The sequence below is a fragment of the Arabidopsis thaliana genome, chromosome 5, assembly GCF_000001735.4.
Source record: "Arabidopsis thaliana chromosome 5, partial sequence".
In the NCBI taxonomy this organism is placed as follows: Eukaryota; Viridiplantae; Streptophyta; class Magnoliopsida; order Brassicales; family Brassicaceae; genus Arabidopsis; species Arabidopsis thaliana.
The window spans coordinates 20,579,704-20,594,379 of NC_003076.8; the positions used below are offsets into that span (position 1 = coordinate 20,579,704).

At 34.9% G+C, this 14,676-nt stretch overlaps 7 protein-coding genes across 15 annotated transcripts; 4 read left to right on the plus strand and 3 right to left on the minus strand.

Annotated features, from left to right (window-relative positions):
* Positions 1-409: 409 nt before the first annotated feature.
* On the plus strand, positions 410-2,475 carry AT5G50565 (uncharacterized protein). Of its 6 annotated transcripts, none has more exons than NM_124444.5 (4): positions 410-862; positions 1,153-1,255; positions 1,518-1,624; positions 2,068-2,400. In NM_124444.5, exons 2-4 carry the CDS (start codon positions 1,191-1,193, stop codon positions 2,121-2,123), a joined length of 228 nt encoding a protein of 75 aa, NP_199868.4. In that variant the 5' UTR covers positions 410-862; positions 1,153-1,190; the 3' UTR covers positions 2,124-2,400. The 6 variants fall into 6 exon arrangements, with proteins under 6 accessions (NP_199868.4, NP_001330585.1, NP_001330584.1 ...); NM_001344898.1 differs by having other exon boundaries at positions 496-790; positions 2,068-2,475; NM_001203576.2 differs by having other exon boundaries at positions 509-740; positions 2,068-2,475.
* Positions 566-739, minus strand: AT5G50562 (uncharacterized protein; the record flags this gene model as incomplete). Its single annotated transcript, NM_001125937.1, has 1 exon — positions 566-739. The coding sequence occupies one exon, from the start codon at positions 737-739 to the stop codon at positions 566-568; it is 174 nt and encodes a 57-aa protein (NP_001119409.1).
* SPL13A (Squamosa promoter-binding protein-like (SBP domain) transcription factor family protein) lies at positions 2,380-5,018 on the minus strand. 2 transcript variants are annotated; one of them, NM_180830.4, is made up of 4 exons: positions 4,663-5,018; positions 3,649-4,118; positions 3,444-3,577; positions 2,380-3,357 (listed from the first exon to the last, which is right to left on the minus strand). In NM_180830.4, exons 2-4 carry the CDS (start codon positions 4,086-4,088, stop codon positions 2,852-2,854), a joined length of 1,080 nt encoding a protein of 359 aa, NP_851161.1. In that variant the 5' UTR covers positions 4,089-4,118; positions 4,663-5,018; the 3' UTR covers positions 2,380-2,851. The 2 variants fall into 2 exon arrangements, with proteins under 2 accessions (NP_851161.1, NP_568731.1); NM_124435.3 differs by having other exon boundaries at positions 3,649-4,844.
* Positions 5,019-5,645: 627 nt separating this feature from the next.
* SAE1B (SUMO-activating enzyme 1B) lies at positions 5,646-8,058 on the plus strand. Of its 2 annotated transcripts, none has more exons than NM_124436.4 (10): positions 5,646-5,879; positions 6,074-6,125; positions 6,220-6,415; positions 6,500-6,579; positions 6,677-6,793; positions 6,898-6,948; positions 7,041-7,107; positions 7,190-7,293; positions 7,386-7,490; positions 7,591-8,058. In NM_124436.4, the coding sequence occupies exons 1-10, from the start codon at positions 5,797-5,799 to the stop codon at positions 7,696-7,698; spliced, it is 963 nt and encodes a 320-aa protein (NP_568732.2). In that variant the 5' UTR covers positions 5,646-5,796; the 3' UTR covers positions 7,699-8,058. The 2 variants fall into 2 exon arrangements, with proteins under 2 accessions (NP_568732.2, NP_851162.1); NM_180831.2 differs by having other exon boundaries at positions 6,904-6,948; positions 7,591-7,893.
* Positions 8,059-8,232: 174 nt separating this feature from the next.
* HSD4 (hydroxysteroid dehydrogenase 4) lies at positions 8,233-9,787 on the plus strand. Of its 2 annotated transcripts, NM_124447.2 has the most exons (6): positions 8,233-8,467; positions 8,571-8,763; positions 8,845-8,930; positions 9,001-9,132; positions 9,222-9,350; positions 9,417-9,787. In NM_124447.2, the coding sequence occupies exons 1-6, from the start codon at positions 8,285-8,287 to the stop codon at positions 9,591-9,593; spliced, it is 900 nt and encodes a 299-aa protein (NP_199871.1). In that variant the 5' UTR covers positions 8,233-8,284; the 3' UTR covers positions 9,594-9,787. The 2 variants fall into 2 exon arrangements, with proteins under 2 accessions (NP_199871.1, NP_001331862.1); NM_001344899.1 differs by having other exon boundaries at positions 9,222-9,787.
* Positions 9,788-9,998: 211 nt separating this feature from the next.
* HSD1 (hydroxysteroid dehydrogenase 1) lies at positions 9,999-12,234 on the minus strand. Its single transcript, NM_124448.5, has 6 exons — positions 11,768-12,234; positions 11,258-11,450; positions 11,061-11,146; positions 10,850-10,981; positions 10,596-10,760; positions 9,999-10,504 (listed from the first exon to the last, which is right to left on the minus strand). The coding sequence occupies exons 1-6, from the start codon at positions 11,948-11,950 to the stop codon at positions 10,214-10,216; spliced, it is 1,050 nt and encodes a 349-aa protein (NP_568742.1). The 5' UTR covers positions 11,951-12,234; the 3' UTR covers positions 9,999-10,213.
* A 1,662-nt stretch (positions 12,235-13,896) lies between these two features.
* On the plus strand, positions 13,897-14,676 carry AT5G50610 (uncharacterized protein). Its single transcript, NM_124437.2, has one exon. The coding sequence runs from the start codon at positions 13,999-14,001 to the stop codon at positions 14,554-14,556; it is 558 nt and encodes a 185-aa protein (NP_568733.1). The 5' UTR covers positions 13,897-13,998; the 3' UTR covers positions 14,557-14,676.

Genomic DNA, 14,676 nt, shown 5'->3' on the forward strand with positions numbered 1-14,676 from the left:
TTAACCAAAATAGACATCCCAACAAACATAGACAACTATATAATGAATAGCTCGAAACATCTCCGCAGCCATTTCATTTTCATTAACATATGTTTTAGCCAAAAGGATAAGAGTGGTTCTCCTAAGATTCTATAGTTGCAATAAGATGTGTACATAAATAGTTATCTACTCTCTAAACTGTTAACTTGTTGCTAATTGGGTACTACAAGACCAACAGAACCTACACATCAACTAATCAAATGTCAATAAAAACCCACAATTCAACATTTACACTACAAGAAATATGGATATTGATAGCACATTTTAATAGCTCAATTTTTGTAACTGCTATTAAAAATAAAATGTTGGATAAAGACACTATATAATAGCAGTTACGAAATGCTAAACGCTAACATGACTAACCGGACAAATAAAGTTTAATTGAAAAACCTAAAATTATTATAAGCACCAACATTTACCCAAAAATATTACACTTAGCCACCAAATTATTAAAGATACGGCTTTGTGTTTTCTTTTTTCAATGAAGAACAAAATATTTTGTCTCATTCTCTCACAAAAGAAAAACCTAAATCCCTCCGTTCCTCCATCTCCAAATAGACAGCAAAATAAAAAATCCAGAATTTCCTCTTGTCTTCGTCGATGACCAGCGCAAACTTTGAGGATCCCCCTTCTTCTCATCGTCCTCTCCAAAGATGTTCTTACCCAAGCTTTTGTTCTGACATCTCCAAGGTTTCATCATGGTCAGAACTCAACCTACATATATCTACAAAACCAAATCGAGACCTCCACAGTAATACCGTCTATTCAAAACCCTAGATCTACATATTTTGTCTCTCCCTAAAGTTGCAATCGCCAGTCTGAGGTTCCATTACTCCTAATTGTTTTTGCTTCACATCTCATTCAACGCCTAACCTATTACATTCTCGTTTATTTGGGAAAATTAGATTCGAAATTGAAATCGATTCCAAATTAGGATTTGAGATCCGGAGAAACCGCTTAGTCTGCTAACGACACTTCTTTTTTTTTTTGTATTGCGGTCATAGCCAATCCTATCGATGTTGTTAAGTTTCAAAAGTAGACAAATTTACACACTTATCTATAAAATCGTTTTGTGTATATTTGGTTGAGCTTCTTGTGTATGTTTTGTTATAGGCAGACGAGATTACGCAGAAGAACATGTTGCAGGAATTATGTATCAAGGCTCGTGTTGTCTGTTTATTTTAAATATAATATCCAAGAGATATTTGCAGCCATGGTAATTCATCATATATGCCTCTCAATCTCCATCTATCTTTAACCATGAAGTTTCCGTTTACAAGCTTGATTTTCTAGAATTCAAATGTGGTATTTGTAACTTTCATTAGGTTATTAGTTTGAATGACAAACGTCTTTTCTATAGTTTTGAGGTTTTCAATCTGGTTTTCTCATTGTTGTTGTAAGGTTTTCTCATTCTTATTTGGTAATAGTTTGTTTATACTAGGACAAGAGAACTGATTTGAAATTTTTCTTTGTTCCAGGGGATATAAGGGAAACATGGAACTCAACAAGGAAGATATCGTGCCATTGACACCAGCAGCTCAAATCACAGCACCTCCAATCCTACAAGATGGCTCATCTCAACAAGGTAATTTATTAGCATTTTAAGTAACTGTTACAATATTTCAGTTTTTTCAGGTACAGTTTGTTGTCTTTTTTCTCTCATATTAAAGTTGCATAGGAGGGTTTTAGTGCTCAATGCATCTAGAACAGAACTCAATGATTTGGTCTATAGAGTCCATATTCTGTTTCGTTTTCTAAATTATTAAATAAGTGCTTTGGCTTTTCTTTGATTCTGTAATCCTTAACTCTAGTAATTCACGAGAATCATTGACATATGAGAGTTTTTCACTTGCTCCACATGTTCTTTGTTTTCTTTTTATGGTTAAAATACTAAATTTTGCTTAGATATTTTTGCAGATTTTATAAGTCTTGTAACTTCAGAACCTAATAACGTTTGTAACAAAAAGGACAAAATTAATGGATGATTGCCATTAACATTTTGATTTCGGTTTATTTGTTTTCTTACAGCTGAGGATGCGTTTGGATTAGCAGTTTGGTTAGGAAGAGGTTTATCAAGTGTTTAAGCTCAGAGAAGAGATAGTGATGTTAATTCTAAGTTTCATGTAAGATCTGCTCAAGTACTCATTTTTACACTATTCGAGTTTGAAGTTTGATTGGAGAGAAGAAGAAGACTGTACAAGATTATGAGAAGAATTGGAGAAGCGAGTCAAGGTTAGAAAGAAGATGTGATATCATTTTACTTGTGGCATTTGTTATTGTAATGTTAGTTAAGACTTGGATTGAGACTTGTATGGAGATTTTATATATATTGAATTTGATCAAAAAGAGGTTTCTTGCAAATGTGTAACAAAATGTCCCAAACTTATAGGCTGTTTATAGATTTATAGCCAAAAAAATAAAGCTACAACATATCAGATCATAGCCTATAAAATATAGCTACAAAATAATAGTTTATAGCCCTTAAAAAGAGTTACAAAAGTATAACATCAAAATTGTGCAATAACAAAGGAAATCAAAGCATTTCTTTTACGCCATAATATGTGAACATTTAATAGCATAGCAAGAAACGCTATTGTATGTGACCACTCTAAGATAGCTCCGGCAAACACAGCGTTTATGAATCCGCTATGTAAACGTTATTATAGCGTTTTCGGTGTGTTAAGAATGTCCATATTTCTTGTAGTGTTAACAAGAACAATGATGATGATAAAGAACATTGAAAAATGAGGGAGAAGAGAAGAGACACAAATAGATCTTTCTGATTCTATCTATCTACCTACTTCTTCTTCTACTACTCCCAATGAAACGGGAATGTCTGCGGAAGACGGACAGCCTCGTTACCGGATATAACCGATCCATCAGAGACTGCACTCGCATTCTCAAACAATCCCGACCCGTAAAAAACTGTCTCAACTGCTTCTTGGGACAAAGAAAGTGGTGGTTGAAGCAAATGAGGGACTGACGACGAGGAGGATGACAGAAGAGAGAGAGCACAATCAGAGTCATGGATGCAACTCGTCATTCTCTCACACAACGATGCGGTTCTCGAGCTTTCTTCTTCTTGCAAGAAAGGGAATTGTTTTGCTATGCTTCTGGTACTGTTTGGAGAAGAAGAGATTGGAAACATTATCCCTGTCTTTGCAGGAGAAGAACCAACAACATAGCTCTGGCTCTGCCCATAACTCGAACCATTGGCGGCTACAGCAACGCTTACAAGACTATTTCCCCAGCTCGGGTTCAACACAGATGTAGTTGGAAACACATGTGAACCACCAGAAAACTCTAGCAATTTGCTACCTGAAAACATAAAACAATGCTTCTTCATCAACAAGGAACGGTCTATTGGATTCAAGAAACTAACTAACTTTTCTTAAAACAGAAACCTTGAAAACCCGTAAAGAAGTTGGCAGGACGACCGATATGTTCAGGCTGCGGCTTCCGTCGTCTTCGATTATGTCCATCAAGACGTTTCCTACAACTTCTCTTCCCTTCATCAAACTCCTCCAAAGCATGAAACCTAATTAGACACAAATGTTAACATCTTCACCAACCCAACAAGAAGCTTAAACCATTAACACACAATCTTACCTGCTGCATTGTTGACAAAACCTCTGTTTATGACCATTAATAGTAACCACAGGAGTTTTTGAATGAACATCACAAACTTTATGTCTCTTATGATACTCTCTACAATTACTAAAATCAGAATCACATCCATCAACAAGACAAATCGGCATCTGGTTGGTTCCAACACCATTCCCTCTTGTTCTCTTTGAACTCGAGCTTCTTGAACCTTCTGGTTTAGCTAAAGCACTATCTTTCCACTTACTAAGACTAATCACTTGCTCTGTATCACCAAAAACAGAGGAAGAGTTTCCAATGTTTCTTCCAAGTTTTAGATCAAATGAAAAATCCGCTTTTGACTGTGACGACCCACCAAACGAGATCGAACCATCCATTGGTGATAAATCTGGTTCTTGATCGAATCCAGATAAATAACCAGAGCTAAGTTTGAAATTCCAGTCCATTCAAAGATTGTGCTTTTTTTTCTTCTCTCACTATAAAAACACATACATACACAACAGCAATCAAAGCAATATCAAGATTTGTCCTTTTTGATATTGGTACTCTAAATTTAAGAACAAACAGCAAAAACAACTAGTAAACATAAAACCCATGAATCTTTAACTCAATTAAACTTCAACTTCAATACATATGAAGGAAAATAAAAAAGCATAAGCAAAAAGCAAAAACACAATTATAAAGAGTACTCTGAAATTGTAGTTGAAGCTCTAACAAAATGATCTATTTTGATATTGAAAAAAAAACAAAAAAAAAATCCCAAAAAAGGCAAACTAATTGTACTGAAAAAACGAAATGAGAAGTGCAGAAACATAGAAACTAGAACAGATCCCACAAAATGGGAAGAAAGGAAAACAAAAAAAAAAACAAAAAACTTTTTTTCTGTCTACTCAATTCCAAGCAAGAATTAAAAAAATGCAATAAAAATGAAAGATTAAAGTAAGATTATAAACATGTTATTACATTAAAAAAAACTATAGAATAAGAAAAGTTTGTTGTTTGAAGGTTGAGAAATCTTACCAAATCCATACACCTACCAGTAGAGTCAGTAGAAGAAGAAACTCCAAAAGAGAAAGATGAAAATATAAAAAAATGGGACAAGTGAAAAAAAAGAAAGAGAAGATGATGGAGTTTAGCAAGAGAAAGTGGAGACAACAAGTGTGGCTGCTACTTCAATAATGCAAATAAGAGAAAGAGGAAAGAGAGAGAGAAATTGATGATAATAGCTATTACTAAGTTAAGAAATGATTTACTTACTTTAATTGTAACTTTACTTTCCTGATTTAGGGTTTTATTGATATCATTTTTTAAAAACTTTGAGTAAGAAAAAGTGAAGAAAAGAATGGAGGAAAGTGACAGCTGTTGTTGATTGTTCTTTTGCTTACTTTTTCAACTTTTCTTTGTTTATATTTTTCTCTGCCATTCATCAATTCTGAACTCTGAGCATCCGATTTTTATGAATGAACAGAGTATACTTTTGAAAATTTCAAATTACTCATAAATCTTGTATCTTTTTACTGACCCTTATCCAAAATATATTAGTTTTCAAATTGTGATATAAAATAGATGTGGTTTTTTCTTTTTTATAACTATGATGATGATGAAAATGAAACAATAAATTGGAAAGTGATACTAAAGAAAGAGGTATAGGATGCTTAGTTGTTTACGGCAAAAAACATAGCATGTGAATGTTGTGCTTCGCATTACACAACATCTTCTTCTGTTTTTTTTCTTCTCTCTTTCCACCGATACGCGTTATTTTCTTTGACTTTCATAGTTACGGGTCACACAAGTTGTCAATTATCAGGGAGAATCGTATAAAAGTCTTCCATGTCTTTAAAAGTTTTGCAGATGGATTTAAAAGATTTGGGGTCCAAAGCCCATGTTTCATTTGTTTCGGCCCATAAATTGTCCTAAAAAATAACAAATTGGTTATTTATTGAATGCACAGTTGTTTTGAATTTAAAAATTTGTAGTTGACGAACCGGACCAAACCAAAACAAACCATGTAATTTGAATAAATAAAAAGAAAGCAATTTTCCGGTTAACAAAAAATCTCAAACTCAGTGAGTGAGTCACCGAAAACCTCTTGTAGTAGATTCGTGACGGGTTTGATCATCTCTTCGAGGTCGGTTCTAGGGTTTCACTACGAGAATGGACGGAGATGAGCTCACCGAGCAGGAAACTGCTCTTTATGACCGTCAAATTAGGGTATGGGGAGCTGGTGCTCAAAGAAGGTACTTCACATTGAATCTAACTTCTATGGCTTCAAGCAACAACAAGTTATTGATTTTCCGTTTGAGTACTAATAAACTCTTCTTGTTGGGCTATACTCGGTGAAAGTTTATCTCTTTCTGGGTTTTAAGCTAATTTAGCTGTTGAAATTTTGATTAGGGCTTCTCTGAATTTTGTTTTGTGTTTTTGCTTGCAGATTGAGTAAATCTCATGTTTTGGTATCTGGAATTAAGGGCACTGTTGCTGAGGTACCTCTTACTTTATTTTGTGACTCTCTATTAGCTATGTTGCAGTAGAGTGAGTGTTGGCATCTTACTTGGTTTCCTCCATTTGGTGTTGCAGTTTTGTAAGAACATTGTGTTGGCAGGAGTAGGTAGTGTGACTCTGTTGGATGATCGATTGGTTACAACGGAAGTCTTCAACGCAAACTTCTTGATTCTTCCTGATGAAAATGCTTATGTAGGCAAAACCGTAGCTGAGATTTGTTGTGATTCACTTAAGGATTTTAACCCTATGGTTCATGTTTCAATAGAGAAAGGTTACTCCTCCTTTCTTCATTTCTCTCTAATTTTAGTAGAAACAAATGATTTTAGTAACATCGAGTCTATGTCTTCAATTTCAGGTGATTTGTCAACACTTGGTGTTGATTTTTTCGAGAAGTTTGATGTTGTGGTTATCGGCTACAGTTCTCGTGCTACTAAGGTACTGTTGATACCTCCTTCTTTTAGTTGTTCCAGTTGTTTTTGTCTTTTGTTGCCATGTAGATTGATCACTTGAAATAATGTGCTTTGTTATGCAGAAAGCAGTTAATGAAAAGTGTAGGAACCTAGCAAAAGATGTAGCGTTCTATACAGTTGATTGTAGAGGCTCATGTGGCGAAATATTTGTCGACCTTCAGAATTATAAGTACACAAAGGTACTCATCTCGTTTTTTTCTTTTGACGGTTGTATATCACATGCCTTTCTTTTGGCATATAATGTGTTAACTTTCTTTCTCTATTGTCAATTTTGGCTTCATAGAAAAAGCTTGATGAAACAGTGGAATGTGAACTAACATTTCCAAGTTTTGAGGTACAACAAACTTAACTTCTTACTTTCCTGGAACATACTTTCGCATGAAAAGTAATAGAAATTCAATCTATTAACTGGTCTTATTTCTCCAGGAGGCAGTTTCAGTACCGTGGAAACCGATGCCAAGGAGAACAGCAAAGCTCTACTTTGCAATGAGAGGTCTGGCTAACAACAACAGCTAACCTTTTGAAAGCTTGGTTTCTTCCTACGTAACTAATCCGGTTTTGTGATATTCTTGCAGTGATAGAACTATTTGAGGAAACTGAAGGACGTAAACCTGGGGAATGTTCGCTGTCTGATCTCCCAAGAGTTTTGAAACTCAAAAAGGAACTATGTGAAGGAAATGTAAGTTTCTTTAACCTTTATTTGTAAGCTCTACAATAATAACGACAAATAACAAACTTTGTCACTCACTTTGAATCCGAATGTTGCAACAGTCGGTCAGCGAGAATCATATTCCAGATATCCTCTTGGAGAGACTCGTATCTAATAACACAGAATTCCCACCGGCTTGTGCCATCATTGGAGGGATTCTAGGACAGGTACAGTTCTCTATCTCGCTTCTCTAGGACTTTGTTAGTTATCTAGATTAAGCACTTAGCAGAGTAATGTGACTCAAAAAAGTTGTATTTGTACGTACAGGAGGTGATAAAAGTTATATCAGGCAAAGGAGAGCCGTTGAAGAACTTCTTCTACTTTGATGCAGAGGATGGGAAAGGTGTAATCGAGGACCTATCCCACAAGCTTTAACTTCCAAACATGAAAGGTGCTGTGAAACGCTGCTCTTAGTAATTAGTTCCTTGTTGAAGATTGTATTGGAAATTAGACTTTAGAGTACTTAGAACTTGGCTCCTTGTCTTTTGTATCTACTAACTTGGTTCGCTCCTAAAGACAATCTGTAACCCACTATTTACTTTAATCCATCAATTTACACACTCCTATCTATGTGAAGGTGTTCTATTTTGTCCGGAAATTTTCGATTTCGGTTTCTGGCTCTTTGAGTGGCATCTTTATAATATAACAAACAGCAAAATTTGACAGTCTATAGTGAGTTTTGTTATGGTTCATTGCTTAGTGACATTATTTGTTGTTGAGGGAGGTTTCAAACCAATAGAGATGAAAGTGGAAACTTCTCCACAAGTTGAGAAAAATATTTGATAAAAACATAAGTTGGATGAGGACAAACACAAAAGATACCAAATAATGATTTGGAGATTCTCTTATCCTTAATCTTAAATACTAAAGTCTATGACAGTGACATCTGAACAGAAGAAAGCTCAAGAGTATATAAATTGTAGCTTAGCCTCTGGTGAAGCAGAATCACAAAGTCAAGGATATGGATTTAAACAACAAGATCTTTAACATCCTTCTTCCTATTGTCACGGTTTCGTTTCTTTTAGTGTTCATGCCATTTTCAATATTCTTCAAGCTCCTCCAGTTCATAAGGGGATGCAAAGAGTCCGAGAAAGTCAACGGAAAAGTCGTCATCATCACCGGATCTTCCTCAGGAATTGGCGAGGTTAGTTTGTTTGTAATCCTAGAAAAGCTTGGTCTATTTTTTATAAATTGGTTAGTTATTTGGTAAAAAACAAAAGCAATTTGAAGTTGATTTAATGGTGTAGCACCTAGCGTATGAGTATGCTCGTAGAGGAGCATACTTGACTCTAGTAGCTCGGAGAGAGGATCGTCTCCAGGTGGTGGCTGACCGGTGCAGGAAGCTTGGTTCACCAGACGTTGCTGTGGTACGCGGTGATGTCTCAGTCATCAAAGACTGTAAACGTTTTGTTCAAGAAACCATCTCTCGGTTTGGAAGATGTGAGTTAGTCACTATTATTCGAATAACTAATATTACTACTTGCTTAAAGAACATAAAAAATATAACAAAATTTACATCAGTGGATCACTTGGTGAACAATGCTGGAATTGCGGAGGCCAAATTTTTCGAGGACTATTCTGAAATTTCGGATGTTCTTCCCATTGTGGTATACATTTTTAGATTTAATACATAGTGAAGTCTTTTTTACAATATATGAACCTTGGCAAAATTTGCAGAACACTAACTTTTGGGGACCGGTTTACGCGACACATTTCGCTATACCGCATCTCAAGAAAACAAAAGGAAAGATCATAGCGGTTGCATCACCTGCTGGATGGTCTGGAGTACCAAGGATGAGCATATATGCTGTAAATGCTTCTTCTTCTTTTTCTTTCTCTTGTTCTCTAAATTAACCAAGCGTAACATATTAACATAATGAATGTAACATTTGTTTCAGGCAAGCAAAGCAGCTATGATAAACTTCTACGAGACTCTTAGGATCGAGCTTCATCCAGAAGTTGGTGTGACAATCGTGTTTCCTGGTCTAATCGAAAACGGAAATACTAATCCGGACCTTTTAGCTGAGGTATTTTACTATCATCATTTTTCATTTTAGTCTGTCCAAGTTTTATGACTGAAGTCTCTTTTGCAGAAACAAGACTGGTCGCAAGTTGTGACCATCGAGTCAGCAGCGGAATGCGCCAAAGCGGTAGTTAACGGAATCTGCAGAGGCAAAACCTTTGTGGCAGAGCCGTCGTGGGTTCGTGTCCTGTTCTGGCTTAGTGCTATATGCCCTGAGCTTCTGATCTCTAAGCCTAAAAGGAATTAACCAGTTGTGTTGTTTAATAATTGCATAATAGAGATAAAAATCTGAAATACAACATGATGGCCATCTAGTTTTTCTAGTTCTGTTCAGTTTTTTTTTTTTTTGGTTTTAGGAAATGTTCAACCTTTTTTTTTCTTTTTGTCTTTTTTCTTGTCGTGTTTTAAATAGAAAATAAAATAATCAATAATCAATCATTGATCCAAATTACACATCGAAGTGTTTTTATAACAGTTTTAACATGTTCAGTTTAACTCAAACTAGTATAAATTTGTTGGAAAAAATCCAGATCAAAAGAGACAATATCATACTAATTGGAAATTTGACTTTGCTCACTCATGCAAACCGCAAAAATTTTGTTTACCAATCTCAACTACTAGACAAATATAACTTTTGTTCGAATTCAGTTTAAAATATTTCAGTATGGTTGGATTCTCTTCTGTTTCGATACACACATGTTTAGTATTAGGCAACTCACTTATTCTTAAAGACACATAGTTAATATACATAGTCAAAAGTACCATTAACAAAAACAAACCTACATTTTCACCCATTTCTTTGATAATTATTACTCATTGCACATACTCATGATACATCTCATCCATTTATTATGTATTGACCCCTCTCTAATCCGACTTGATTTCTGGAGTTCTGATAGATTCCGGGTACAGAGTACTACGTACACCAGGAATGTCCATGATCCTCTTGTTGAGTGCAGTATCCTCGGACATACCAGTTCCAGTCATGTACAGTAACCGACAACCCCACTCAATCAACTCCGGACATAGCACTTTCCAAAGGTACGTCACCTTAAACCATGATGGCTCTGTCACGTATCTTTGTTTCCGGCACACACCGTTCACTATCGACTTGGCACATCCTGATGCTGACGCTACCGGAAATGGTCCTACTTGAACCTAGTTAATTTTGGGCAAAAGAACACACAATTCAACAATGACCTCAATATTAATTATATTGGTTAAGGAGTTAAAGATTTATTTAACTTACATCTCTCATGTCTTGGTTGACTATTAACTCGCCTTCACCAGAGAAGTACTTGCCTTGTGTGAGCTCCGACTCGATATAACCAGGTGTGACGATTGTAATGTGTACATCGCCACCAAGCTCAATTCTCATCGTCTCAAAGAAGCTCAACAAAGCTGCTTTGCTTGCCTAATTAACATATTATATGTATAATAATATTCATCAATCCCTAAGAGCTTACTTTACTAAGTAATTAAAAGAAGTGAATATATACTTACATTGTAAAAACTCATCCTTGGAGCGGTTAGCCACGCTGCGGAAGACGACATAGCCACAATCTTACCATTACTTTGTCTAAGGTATGGAAGCGCAGCACGAGTGGTATAAACCGATCCCCAGAAGTTAGTATCCTAATTAATCACAAATCATTCATTAAAGATCAGGACAACGAATAAAATTAAAGGGTTGGTAATTAATTATTTTAATTACCAAAACTGCTTTTGTCCTCGTTATATCTTCAATGTTCTCAAACATTGAAATCTGCGTCATCCCAGCATTATTTACAAGATGATCCACTGCAAGACCAAAGAAATTCAATGTTTTGTAGACCAAACTTGTGAATGGTAACAAAAAAACGGTCGGTTTTGATAGAGTGATAGTGATTAGCGTCCCGTGGCGTGACTTACATCTGCCAAAATGGGTGATGGTGTCATCAACGATTCGTCTACAGTCATCAGGTTTGGAGACATCAGCATGAACGGTAACAACATTGGGAGATCCGAGTTCACGAGCAATCTCTGCCACTTCCTCTAGACGGTTCTTCCTTCGGGCGGTCAGGGCTAAACATGCACCTCTACATGCGTACTCATATGCCAATTGCTGATATTTCATATACGCAAATAGACTCAAATCAATCATTTTACCATATAAAATATATATCCGTTTCACAAAAATATCGTTTATATGTTTTTTGTTTTTTTTTGTTTTATCATTTATATTTTCTTATTCATATATATATTTGTTAGAAAAAAACCTAATGTTTTACCCTGAAAATACACTGATAATTGTAGCACTGAAAGTCATGATGATATAAATTAATCATTTAAGATTAAATGTGTGAAACTTAGTACTATTGTACCAGTGACCAATTAGGTTATTAAGTCTACAATTTTAAAATAAAGGCATTATGACCAAACCTCGCCTATACCGGAGGAAGCACCAGTGATGAGAACAACTTTCCCGTAAAGATTTTCAGAGAAAATTGTCGAGAAAATAGACTGCAAGAACTTGAAGAAGTAAAAAGGAGGCAAGAAGAAGCAGAGACCAAAGAAGGTGAAGAAAGGAGCAGTTAGGTTGAGAAAGTCGTTTATCAACTCCATTTTTGTCGATCAAAACGTAAATGATTTAGCTCTCATCGATCATTCTCTTTTATCAGCGATATATAAATACAACGCCAATACTAAGTTGGATTTTAGACAAAAACGGTGATGAGACGAAGAGAGACAAGACACGAAGATCAAGTGGTAGTGTGGCAACATTGCATGGAACCGAGACGACACGTTGTGTCAAGATGTGGAAAATGCACGTCGACGACCCCTTCTTCTTCTTTCCTTTATCCACATAACATCTTTGGTAGATAAGATCAAATCTTCGTTCCACCTATAAGTTATTGTCGTTTCCAAACGACACTATTCTTTAATTGTCGTACTTCGTGTTATTACTCGGTAATTAATCACAAAAATGCTTCTCGCTCTAATAACCATGCACATGGGTGATGATTTATTTTGGGTATTAGTAGTCCAAAAATTATATTTTAATTGATCAAACTATGAATTTGGTCCTAATTTATATCAACGGACTGATATCTTTAATACTTAGATCAGGTGACGTGACAACATACGGTTGGTCAGTATTTTCGCTTTAATAAAAAAAAGATAAACAAAATTTCTTTAATAATTTTATGTTTTAACATATTAATTTTTGATTTTGTAATTTTTTTTTTATACTTAATCGATCTCACCAATACAAACATATTTAATAGAAGTATCATAAAAAATCTCAAATGATAAACAAATATTATAACTAATACTAAAAAATTACTTATAATACTATATAAATATCACCTATATACATGCTATAACTTTAATTATTTATATTAAGATATTAATTAATTACAAAATTCTTTAACCAAAATAAATTATTAATTAATAGATCATGCGAGTACCTATTCACAAAACTACAAAAGTAATAAAACAAAATAATTTGAGAAAATATTAAGAAACTCGTTTTTGAATATATATCTTATCTTACTTTACCAATTTAACTCCAAATTTAATTAAGAATTAATCCGTAAAATCATGTCAATGATATCTTATACAATCGAATGTTTGGAAATTTTGAAGAAGTTAAATGATGATTCTCGTATTAATATAATTATTTTTATTAATACAATAGGACGTATTATCCATGCATGATGTTAGATATCACATATATGTCACGCCTTATTCATATATATGTTTTTCACGGGATCGTTTATTTTATTATATTAATTTGTTGCTTAGGATTGTGTAGAAGCTGCTTGCAAATTCGTGAAACTTTTATCACTAACCGTAAGTATATTTTTGCTTGGAAATTATGTTTGGTTACTTTTTGACTCTCGAGGCCTATGAGAATAATAGAAAGTTAGTCTCATTCTGGCAACCTCTGTTCATATTTAGAGATGTTATCGGGTGCTTACTTCACTAAAACTCGCCCCAAACTCAAGAACTATTGATTTTATCATCTCTCATGTTGACTCTTGAATTCATAACATGATAACCACGGATCTAATCTCTCGTAACATGAATGAAATTTCATAGAAGGTGCGGTCATGTCTTTTTATATTTATATATACTTTAGGCTTTCGGTTCCATTGGTATTTCCGTATTTATATATTTCTACGCATTTGATAGTTGGGAGCAAAAGACAAGCACACCGCTTTTACTTTCGACGTGTGCACGAAATAAAGTAAATCATTTTAAGATATGGTCCTCAACATGCTTTAACTAAGGATTGGTCCTCTACATCCAATTTAATTAAGCATTCGAAAATGGATTTGGTGAAAGACAACAAAATACTAAAAGGAGTTAAAAAGACAGTTAATAATTCAAAAGGTGTTTGCACGCCCACATGGTTACTAAGAAAGTTAAATTAAGTATAACATAAAACGCTCAAGCATGTGATTAGTTTAATCTTAACGATGAAGAACCCTTAAACCATGTGCTGCATGCAAGTAGCTAGGGACTATAAATATTGTTCCAAAAAATAGTCTAGCCACTCCATGTCCAGTCACATTTCGTATCCTTTAGTACCCTAAGTTTCCTTTGCTACTATACATCAAGATATATCCCATTTTATTTTCACCAAACCTTATTTACCTATAGTATAAATGGATCCCGTAATCGCCATGCAAGAGGCCCAAAGTAACAACGGACCAAGAACCTACAAGAAGCCATTTCTTAATTTTCTTGACCGCCTCTCCTTGTCATTTATCGTAGTTGTTTTCTGCGTTATTGTAGTTTTTAGTCCAATTTGGCTTCAATTTTCTAATAGTTTTTTCTTATTCACCATCCCTAGAGTTATTAATTACATCTTAAACCCTAAGGTTTTATTCATTCTCACAAATGTTATCGTGATCATCCTCATCGGAGAATCAAGGATTTCTAGACCAAGATCTTCTCTTCCAGCTAGCGCATTACTGAGAAGCCATTCTTATGGTTTGTGGTCTAATGAAAATGTGAGGGTGGAAATGGGATATCAACGATTTTTGGAAGAGAATATTGATCGACCGAGGCTCGGAGAAGGCAAGATATGTAAGCTTAGTCCGTTGGAGATGGATTCATTAAACCAGAGGGCTGATGATCTGATCGCTCGTGTGAACAGACAGAGGAGGCTTGAAATTGGGCTGTTACATAGACGCATAGACGAAGGCCACATATCATTATAGTTGTGGCCAAATGTGCAGAGAGAGCCTTGATTGTTACCAAGAAACCAATTAACATAAAGGAAAATGCAAATTTTCGTACAAAGGTTACAAATCAATTAATAAAGTTAAGAGTTTTTACGA

Excerpts from the sequence above, each read along its gene's own strand:
- AT5G50565 (NM_001344898.1), top strand. The coding sequence starts at position 640 with ATGACCAGCGCAAACTTTGAGGATCCCCCTTCTTCTCATCGTCCTCTC. Across the intron at positions 1,256-1,517 it reads AAGAGATATTTGCAGCCATG|GGGATATAAGGGAAACATGG; the intron begins GTAATTCATCAT and ends TCTTTGTTCCAG. Across the intron at positions 1,625-2,067 it reads AGATGGCTCATCTCAACAAG|CTGAGGATGCGTTTGGATTA; the intron begins GTAATTTATTAG and ends GTTTTCTTACAG.
- SPL13A (NM_180830.4), bottom strand. The coding sequence starts at position 4,088 with ATGGACTGGAATTTCAAACTTAGCTCTGGTTATTTATCTGGATTCGAT. Across the intron at positions 3,578-3,648 it reads TTTTGTCAACAATGCAGCAG|GTTTCATGCTTTGGAGGAGT; the intron begins GTAAGATTGTGT and ends GTGTCTAATTAG. Across the intron at positions 3,358-3,443 it reads CTTCTTTACGGGTTTTCAAG|GTAGCAAATTGCTAGAGTTT; the intron begins GTTTCTGTTTTA and ends TTATGTTTTCAG.
- SAE1B (NM_124436.4), top strand. The coding sequence starts at position 5,797 with ATGGACGGAGATGAGCTCACCGAGCAGGAAACTGCTCTTTATGACCGT. Across the intron at positions 5,880-6,073 it reads GGAGCTGGTGCTCAAAGAAG|ATTGAGTAAATCTCATGTTT; the intron begins GTACTTCACATT and ends TTTTGCTTGCAG. Across the intron at positions 6,126-6,219 it reads TTAAGGGCACTGTTGCTGAG|TTTTGTAAGAACATTGTGTT; the intron begins GTACCTCTTACT and ends TTGGTGTTGCAG.
- HSD4 (NM_124447.2), top strand. The coding sequence starts at position 8,285 with ATGGATTTAAACAACAAGATCTTTAACATCCTTCTTCCTATTGTCACG. Across the intron at positions 8,931-9,000 it reads CGGATGTTCTTCCCATTGTG|AACACTAACTTTTGGGGACC; the intron begins GTATACATTTTT and ends CAAAATTTGCAG. Across the intron at positions 9,351-9,416 it reads ATCCGGACCTTTTAGCTGAG|AAACAAGACTGGTCGCAAGT; the intron begins GTATTTTACTAT and ends TCTCTTTTGCAG.
- HSD1 (NM_124448.5), bottom strand. The coding sequence starts at position 11,950 with ATGGAGTTGATAAACGACTTTCTCAACCTAACTGCTCCTTTCTTCACC. Across the intron at positions 10,982-11,060 it reads CGAGGACAAAAGCAGTTTTG|GATACTAACTTCTGGGGATC; the intron begins GTAATTAAAATA and ends GTGATTAATTAG. Across the intron at positions 10,761-10,849 it reads CAAGGATGAGTTTTTACAAT|GCAAGCAAAGCAGCTTTGTT; the intron begins GTAAGTATATAT and ends TATGTTAATTAG.
- AT5G50610 (NM_124437.2), top strand. The coding sequence starts at position 13,999 with ATGGATCCCGTAATCGCCATGCAAGAGGCCCAAAGTAACAACGGACCA.